Below are 9,574 nucleotides of genomic sequence, written 5' to 3'. Positions count from 1 at the left end.
CTTAAGAATTCCCTCATAAAGAAGTCGATTAAGCAGAGATTATACGATCATTTGAGAGTCTTCCAGGTAACTTCAAGAACTGGTTTCTGGTTATTCTAAGACTCTAGGAGACTAGTCTGTATGCATAAAGATACTTCTGATTTTAAAAAGAAGTTTAGGTAGAAATTTCTCCTCTTGGGCCTGGAGCAGTGAAAGGACAAAGGCTCAGGCTGCACTGTGGCGATGGTTTATAAGACAAATCTCTTCAGAGACGGTAGCACCAACTCCCAGGCAAAGAGTCCCATTACAGGTCTGAAGCATTCACAAGGTTAGCCAACCTTCAAAGACAAGAACACATTTCTCTAAATGCTCCTGCACCAAAATGACATCAACGTGTTCTTTAACTCTTGTATTTTAAAACCCATGATTTTCTTGCGGTGGGTGTCTCCAAGCCATTGGAGACCTTGAGGATGAAGACTTGCCAAAGCCAATTGTGGCCCGGGCACATGTGCCAGCTGGATGGCCATGCTTAACTTTGGGTTTCTTATTTCCCTTCTTCTTGCAGCTTTGAGTAACGAACACTTTCTTGGTTTTCTTGAGTCACAAATACAGGACTCTGAAATGAAGTCATCTTCAGAACTCGGCTGTCATAGGGAAACTAAATTTGTTTTCCTTTCTAAGCTATTTGACCAAAATTATTTTCCATCTCAGAGCCTCTGTTAAGAAAGTCAGAGATCCCTTTCTGATCCTTCAAAGTTCTAAAAAAGAATAAAAGCTTTTCTTTGCCTACTTTGTAGCTTGGATGTATGTCCTTATTAATGTTATAAATGCCTGCCATGTCCATGTACTTTCAGATTCCTGGATAAACTGCTGATGCACTGAAACCCAAGCTATAATTATACATAAGAGGGCTTCCCTGGTGGCGCAGGGGTTGGGAGTCCGCCTGCCGATGCGGGGGACGCGGGTTCGTGCCCCGGTCCGGGAGGATCCCACGTGCCGCGGAGCGGCTGGGCCCGTGACCCGTGGCCGCTGAGCCTGCGTGTCTGGAGCCTGTGCTCCACGGTGGGAGAGGCCACAGCAGTGAGAGGCCCGCGTGCCGCAAAAAAAAAAAAAAAAATTGGAATCTCTATGAGTAGCACCAGGTCATGGTTTAAAAAAAAAAAAAAAATACGTAAGAAATGACCAGTATCAAAATTTTATTAACATTCTGGCTTTTCAGACTGGAATTTTAGTCCTTTTAATTTTCCTATATTCCCTGTCAAACAATAGTAGAGACAAGAGCTGAAGAAGTTAGCTTTGTAAAATTTTCCCCACTTGACCTAGAATCATAGATCCTAAGGTAAGAAGGACAAACCTTTGAAATCATTTATTACAAATCCCCCAATTAATTGTTGAGAAGATATTTGCCTGGAGGTGTTGAATGACTGAACATAGAAGGCAAGTATAATTATTCCTTTCCCGGGGCTCTTCCAACCACACCCTACGTATTCATAAGACATGTACTCAGCCTTCGCAGAATTCCTAAAGCTGTGACTAAGTGCTTGGCTACTATAATGAGAAAGTCTCCTCTTACAGCGGAAAGAGCCCAGAAATCAGACTTACTGGTTGAACTAGATACCAAATATAGTGTTATATATAAAATATCCAAATTTAAGCTTCTTTCTCTCCCAAAATTTCAAATGGGAAAAATATCAAAAAATAAAATTATGGTGTATCCATAGCATGTAAGACAGGAAGAATGTTGTTTATAACACCTTTAATTATAGGAAAAAAGGGCTTCCCTGGTGGCGCAGTGGTTGAGAGTCCCCCTGCCGATGTAGGGGACACGGGTTCGTGCCTCGGTCCGGGAAGATCCCACATGCCACGGAGCAGCTGGGCCCGTGAGCCATGGCCGCTGAGCCTGCGTGTCCGGAGCCTGTGCTCCACAGGGGGAGAGGCCACAACAGTGAGAGGCCCGAACACCACAAAAAAATAAAAAAATAATAAAATAAATATAGGAAAAAAATACAAGAAAATCTTGTTATATGTATCATGAGTAAGGGTAGCATGACAACTGTGAATATAAGACAAACATGAGGTTCATTTCTATGTGTGGATTTAAGAAATCAGTTTTACATTTAAAGACACTTACATAATTAACAGCTTTATTTTTTGTTTTCTGAATATTCTACATAATATAAATTGCTTTCTAATATGCAAGTTTTTATTTAATAATATTCTGGTAGTTTTCTTTCTACTGATTGAGATACAAATCATTGTTTTGATACACTTTTATGGCAAAGTTGAAACACTAATAGGGATTTTCAGTTGTTTACCTTAGGCCACCAATATGTGCATTTAAGGAAATATGTATTTCTTATCTTTGGAGGACCAGTTCAATTCACCACACATTTATTTAGTGCTACTTTATAATGGGCTATCTATGTTTAAGGGCTTAGACCTTCATAATTAAGATTATGAAAAGAAAAAGGATGTAGGGACTTCCCTGGTGGTGTAGTGGTTAAGAATCCTCCTGCCAGTGCAGGACACAGGTTCGAGCCCTGGTCCAGGAGGATCTCACATGCCATAGAGCAACTAAGCCGGTGCGCCACAACTACTGAGCCTGCGCTCTAGAGTGTGCGAGCCACAATTACTGAAGCCCGCGTGCCTAGAGCCAGTGCTCCACAACAAGAGAAGCCACTGCAATGAGAAGCCCACACACCGCAACGAAGAGTAGCCCCCCCTGCTCACCACAACTAGAGAAAGCCCGCGCGCAGCAATGAAGACCGAACGCAGCCAAATATAAATAAATAAAATAAATAAAATAAACTTATTAAAAAAAAGAAAAAGGATGTAGTAATGTATATTCAGAACATGTGCACACAGACTGAATGTGATCATGTGCACACAGACTGAAAACTGCAGGAGTCAGGGATTTGTGAGTGGTATCTTGTGCCGAAAGTCTGGAGAGTGTCACAGGGAGGCCATATGGTGGTGAAAAATCTAGAAAAGTGAGTGAAGGGCTTGGATTTTATCCTGCCCTATGAAGTCTACTTCCTATCTTCCATCATTTTTCCAAAAAATTGAGATTACAATATTAATACATTAAAAGACTGTTAGGAAAAATAAACTTCTGAGGTAGATAGCCTGGGTTCAAAGCTCAGCTCCTGTACTTCATATGTAAGTTTGGACAAATGCTTTATCTTTCCATGTCTCAGGTTAGATATTTGTCAAATGGGGATCATAATATTATAGACTTCAATCAGTTTTTATGGGGCATAAATGAATGAATGAGTATAAAGTATTCATATTGAGTAAGTGCTCAATACATCTGGGTATTATTATTAACATTGCATCTACTAGTATTTGGTATAACAAAAACCCATAATTTATATTTTATTTCAGTGAATCTTTGTCTTATCTCTGGAAGCATATTCCTTAAGGTGAAATATTTGTTTGATTTCAATACTATCCTCTTTTGAGACATATATTATTTTAAATGAATTTGGAGCTATAGAGATAAGGTTGCATTCTGAAAAAGAGGATAGGAACCAACCTGATTAGGTCAGAATCTTGGCTCTACTAAATTCTAAGCATTTGACAATAGAAAATAATTTAAATTTAAATAGTTTAAATTCTCAGGGAATTGTTTCCTGAGCTGTAAAATGGGGATAATATTTCTTTTCCACAGTTATAGTTTTATAGAGGACTATCATTGAATGGGACTAGAAAAGTAAGTAGAAAGCAGACCAGGCAAGGTCTTGCAGATGGTGTTAAGGAATTTGGTCTTTGCCCTACAGGCAATGGGAAGCTATATGAAGATTTTTAGTAGGAAAGAGAAATGATCAAATGTTAGTTTTTAAAAGATCAAGCTGACAGCAATGTGGGGAATATATTGGAGGAAAATAAGAGTAGGTGGAAGAAGCCCTATCAGAGTTTATTACAGGTGAAAAATAACAATAGCCTAGCTTAAGGTGTGGGTACTAGAAATGGAGAGAGATGTGTGGAATGAGACCTATCTTGGAGATAGCATTAACTGGTGAAGCTAGTTTGGGAGGATAGGGGATGGCGGGAGTCAAAGATGACAAGCAGGTTTTGCCTTGAACATATGGGTAGAAGGGGGTGCCATTGACTGGGCAGCACTGAATGAAGAGCAAACACTATTGGAGAAAGAGGAAGATCACGAGTTAGTTTTAAATATCTGTTGAGTTTAAGGTGTCCGTGAAGCACCTAAATATAGATGTGAAGTAGACAGTTGAATAAATGACCTGGATCTTAAAGGAGAGGTGTGGGTTAATGGTATAGATTTGGTATCCATTAGAATATAGGTGCTCACTGAAATCAAAGGAGTGGAATAGATGCCATAGTCCTAGATGGAGACTGAAGAGTAGAGGACAAGAAGACCTAGGACAGATCCCTGAGAAAATTCTTACAGCTCAGTATGGGAAGATGAGCCTTCAAGCAAGACTAAGATTAAATAGCCAGAAAGAAGGAAAATTAAAATTCTCTAGGGTTTAGAAGCTAAAGGAACAGAATATTTTAGAGGAGAAAGCGAATGACTGTTTTGGAGATAAATAAGTGATCTAATAAGCTAAGGAACAAAAAGTTTCTCCTGGATTTGGTGAAGTAGATGACATGGATAGTAATGATGAAAGCAGTTTTGGTGGAATGTAAGGGGAAAATCAGGGGGATGAGTAATTGTCTTGCAGGGTTAAGATCAATGATTGTGAATTTATAAGGAAAAGGTTTTTTTAGTACCTTGGGTACAGGCACAGAAAAATCAAAAAGTCATTAATTTGAAGAATGTGGTTTGTTGAAAATGTGAAATGAAAAGAGAAAGGGGGCACTGACTTTAGGGAAAAGAGTAGTTGCAATAATGACCATGGACTCTAACCTGGATAGGAGAAGAGTAAAGAGCTGACAGATGGGGGAAAGCAGAGGATTTAATAAATCAATGATTCCGCTGAGGTTGAAGTTCAGCTGTACTGAGGGTAAATGATCCAATAAGATGGAATTTATAGAAGACTGTGGTCAGAATCTGAGATATTTTAATTATTGTTCTGAAAGGTAGAATAGCTTATGTGCTGACAAAAGAAGGTTTGCACTTTGGGAACTAGCTGTTTCTTTGTTATCAAAAGTGGGCCAGAGGCCTTGATATCAAGTACTCAATTATGCCTCCAAAGGCAGGGTAGTATTATGATTGGTTGAGAGCTAATGTCCCAGAGGAGACTCTAAGTAGAGAGTAATGGGGCCCTAAACTATACATAGAAAATTTGAATAACTGTGTCTGGAGCTTCAAAGAGAGGTCTGAGTTAACAGTACAGTTCTGATGTTTGTACAGGTAGTCAAAAGATCAAAAGGAATCATTTTAGGGTAATAAAACCTATATATTTTAGATTTCAATATATGTTGCATTTTAGGACACAGAATGTAATTTTTTTTCTATTATAAACTAAATACATATTCAATATATTAGAAATCACTGATAAGCCAAAAGAGGAAAATGAAAATAACCTATAATCCCACCATAAAATACTGACTTGACAACAGGTCTCTCTCTTAGAGGTATATGCATACCTATTTAATTTTAATAGAGACAGGCTTGTATTGCACACATTATTGTGTAATATTTTTTCACTAAGGTATATATCATTAATACTTTTCAGGTCACTACATATCTATCTACCTCATAATTTTTAATGCTCCACAAAGCAATACCTATTTGTCCAGCCCCAGATACAATAAAATATTCAAAGGACGTATTCTAGTTTTTATTTCCAAGTTGAAAAAGAGAAGCTTTCAAAGCACTAACTAGATGTGTGATTTGTCTCTTCTCTCAAAGCCATAGTGTTGAAAGGATTGGATTAGTGGATCTGTAAAATTTCTTATAGCTCTATAATTTCTGTTCTGTTCTATTTTATTATCTTCTATTTTAACACACTAACTGGTAACATCCTAGTAAATTCAGTATGTGGTCAATGTGTTCATCTGATTATAGTTAGAAGAAAACTGGGACAGAGAACGTTAAGTGGCTAACACTGATTTCTTGGGAGAATAAGAGCCAGGGTTAGGAACAGAACCCCAAATGCCTGGCTCCAGTATGCTGTGTTCTCAGCTACTCAGCAGAACCAGGAAGGTAACCCTACCCTGCCACTCCAAAATACTGACTTACCCAATTTGAACCTCCGAGGTTTTTGAGGTTTCGGTATCACTAACCTTTATGGGCAAAAGCCTGCTTTCCAATCCCAGTGTGGCTTCCTTCTGGACATCCCCCTTTTCTAGGCCAGGATTCCAGCTCAGCATTGGCAATAAACCTCTGTACTCTGGATCCCGGAGTTGTATCCTGCCTTGTTGTCAGATCCCATTTTAATCTTTAGTGACTTTTCTGTTGGGTCACTCCACTGAAGCTGATTCCAATATTATATTCATTTTGACTCTTCTTTTGCAGACAGTTTTTGTCACAGTGTAATTTGTTTGGGGACAGATTGGAGTCTGTGATTATAGACTAGAATTACATTAGTCAGTGCAAGCCTTGGCATTTACAGCTGCTTCTCTTTTGTGGTACCTTTTTAAAGTTAAGTTTCATTAAACTTTTAAAGGGAAAATGCTCTATGGAATTCATGAGCAAAATCTGAACTCAAATTAGGGAAGACTGTCAATTTTCCTGATCAACATTTAAACCAATATTAAGATTGAAAGGATATCAGGAGTCTTCAATGAATGAATCTAATTGGGACGATTGTTTTATACACGGTTGCACTTGACGCTAAACAATCCTTATTTCATGAAGTACATCAAGGTAGCTATTCCATAATCTTCCTGGGTTATGAAGGAAATATAAGTTCATTTGAAAAATCATCATATCTTTACGACATGTTCTGTTATTTCTACACAGGTAATATATGCTCATAAATAAGCTGGCAATGTTGTACAGAGTTGCCAAAAAATTGTTAAAGCCTTGCTTAAAATTTGGGTGAACAAAAATACCCTCTAAGCAATTGCTCTTAGAATATTTGATGATGGATATTCAAGAAGCCTTTAAAGTATGGTAAACATTTCCCCTTTTAAAAATATGAAGACAGAGGGGGCGGGGAAGGGAGCAGCCGGGCGGTGGAAGCGCGAGCGGGAGGCCGGCCGCGGTCCCGACCTTGCTGCCGTCGCCGCCGGGGCTCGCCCGGGGATGTCTCGTCTCAAGGCCCCCAAGCACCACGCGGCGGCCGCCGTCCCGGCCTCTGAGGGCCGCCATGCCCCGGCAGCGCGCGCGGGCTGAGGGCTGCTCGGTGCCGGCTGCGGGCGCCGGGGGAGGGGCCCGGGCGGGCCGGGAGGGGCTGCCCAGGCCCCGCGTTTCCCCCTTCACCGCGGCCGGCGCCGGGCCAGGAGGATGCGCGGCGCCGGGCTCTGAAACATGGAGGGACTTCTGTACAAGTGGACCAACTATCTCACAGGTTGGCAGCCTCGTTGTTTTGTTTTAGATAATGGAATCCTGTCCTACTATGATTCACCAGATGATGTTTGCAAAGGGAGCAAAGGAAGTGTAAAGATGGTAGTTTGTGAAATTAAAGTCCATTCAGCAGACAACACAAGAATGGAATTAATCATTCCAGGAGAGCAGCATTTCTACATGAAGGCAGTGAATGCAGCTGAAAGACGAAGGTGGCTGGTTGTTCTGGGGAGCTCCAAAGCCTGTTTGTCTGATACTAGGACTAAAAAAGAAAAAGAAATAAGTGAAACCAGTGAATCTCTGAAAACCAAAATGTCTGAGCTTCGCCTCTACTGTGACCTCCTAATGAAGCAAGTTCATACGATCCAAGAATTTGTTCACCATGATGAGAATCATTCATCTCCCAGCATAGAGAACATGAATGAAGCCTCTTCTCTACTTAGGGCGACGTGTAATACATTCATCACAACGCTTGAGGAATGTGTGAAGATAGCGAATGCCAAGTTTAAACCCGGGATGTTTCAGCTGTGCCATCTGGATCCCTTAGTTTCTCCTGTGTCAACTAATCCTGTTCAAATGATGAAGCGTCCTGTCAGCCACCCTGGTTCTTGCAGTTCAGAGAGGAGTAGCCACTCTATAAAAGAAACAGTGTCTACACTTCACCGACTCTCCCAGCGGCGCTGAAGAACCTACACAGATACAGACTCTGGTAATGATGTTCCTCTCGAAGACCCAGATAGACCTGTTCACTGTTCAAGAAATACACTTAATGGAGATTTGGCATCAGCAACCATTCCTGAAGAAAGCAGACTTATGGCCAAAAGAAAATCTGAATCGGAAGATCCTCTTCCATCCTTCTCTTCCTGAGGAAACGGAAGTGTCCACCTTTCTCTAAGTATTGCTCTGCAAAAGCTGCTGTAATTAAACTATGTTATAGGGAGTAATTTTTCCCTTAGGATTACTCTGCACTTTATAGAATATTATAAGACAAACAAACAAAAAACAACCCACATACCTTTGAAGTGTATTTTATCTTTATATAGTTTATTTGCAAGAGTATTTTCCTAATAACTTCACAGTATGAATGTGCATCTTTTTGTTTTTTGAACAAATGATGGTGTAACATTTTGACATCTGTAAGGACAAATGTAGATTTTTTTCTAAAAAACTGTGAGGGACTGACATCTTAGTCAGTGTGTATTGTAGCTTATAAACATGAAATCTTATAAACCTAAGGTTTCATTCAGTTTGACAGAAGTGTGATATACGTAACTTGTGCCATGGACCAAATGGTCACTTTACCCCAGCTGAAACTGAGTTACGGTCGCAGCTTGATGGTGTTTGGATTATATTCCTTTAAGCAAAAAGGAAACATTTAATATTCGAAATATTTTTACCCCAAATACCATGACATTGAGGATTTTTTAAAAACCAGAATGTGCTGTCCTTTGTATATGAAGTTGACACTACTGATTTGTCAATACCAAATATTGGGTTAATGTATTTAATTTTTACTTATTTATTTTTCTGTTGCATCAAAAAAAAATGATTTCATCCTAACTTTTATGACCTACCAAATTTAAGATGTGCATACCTTGTTATTTACATTGTTCTAGAAAAGAGGTTAATACTGTAGTGACCTTGCTCACTTCCACCAAAGAAATAAATGACTTGTAATGGAAGAGGATTTTAGTGCTTTTTTCCGAAAATAGACTTAAGTTGCTGTTGTAAGGTATTAATGTTTGCAGCTCTTTAGAATATCTAGACATTTTTAATTTATGAATATTTATAAAAAAGGAATGTCAAGGTGACTGCCCTACATAACTTGAGAATGGCATTATTTAATTAAAGAACAAATAGCATTTTTTGGTAGTGCCTGTCCATACCTATTGTCAGTGTCTGCCTTGTAAACTGTTTTTTCAGTTCACTTTGGAGTGATGGTTTTGTCCAAGGTTTTGGATGAGGAGCACTTTAAAACAAACTGGTTTGGTGTTTTTAAGTTAATCATATGCTTAATAAATATGTGGTTTTTGCATTTAAAAAAAATGAAGACAGAAATGTAATCAACCACTATTTTTTTTTTTTCCAGGGAAGTTTCTTACTAAATTTTTTTCTTAAAAGATAAAAAGGTTGGGGGCTTCCCTGGTGGCACAGTGGTTGAGGGTCCACCTGCCA

The 9,574-nt window shown here is 39.3% G+C and overlaps 1 protein-coding gene across 1 annotated transcript; it reads left to right on the top strand.

Moving 5' to 3' along the window:
- The first annotated feature begins 7,210 nt into the window (after positions 1–7,210).
- On the top strand, positions 7,211–8,934 carry LOC101285972 (pleckstrin homology domain-containing family A member 3-like). The gene is given in 1 exon segment (XM_033403696.2): positions 7,211–8,934. A coding segment is annotated over 1 exon segment (903 nt). The 5' UTR covers positions 7,211–7,363; the 3' UTR covers positions 8,267–8,934.
- Positions 8,935–9,574: the final 640 nt, after the last annotated feature.

Source organism: Orcinus orca, chromosome 5 (assembly GCF_937001465.1).
Source record: "Orcinus orca chromosome 5, mOrcOrc1.1, whole genome shotgun sequence".
NCBI lineage: Eukaryota > Metazoa > Chordata > Mammalia > Artiodactyla > Delphinidae > Orcinus > Orcinus orca.
Note: the sequence above shows the minus strand (reverse complement) of the source record. Positions and strands in the feature narration are given on the sequence as shown.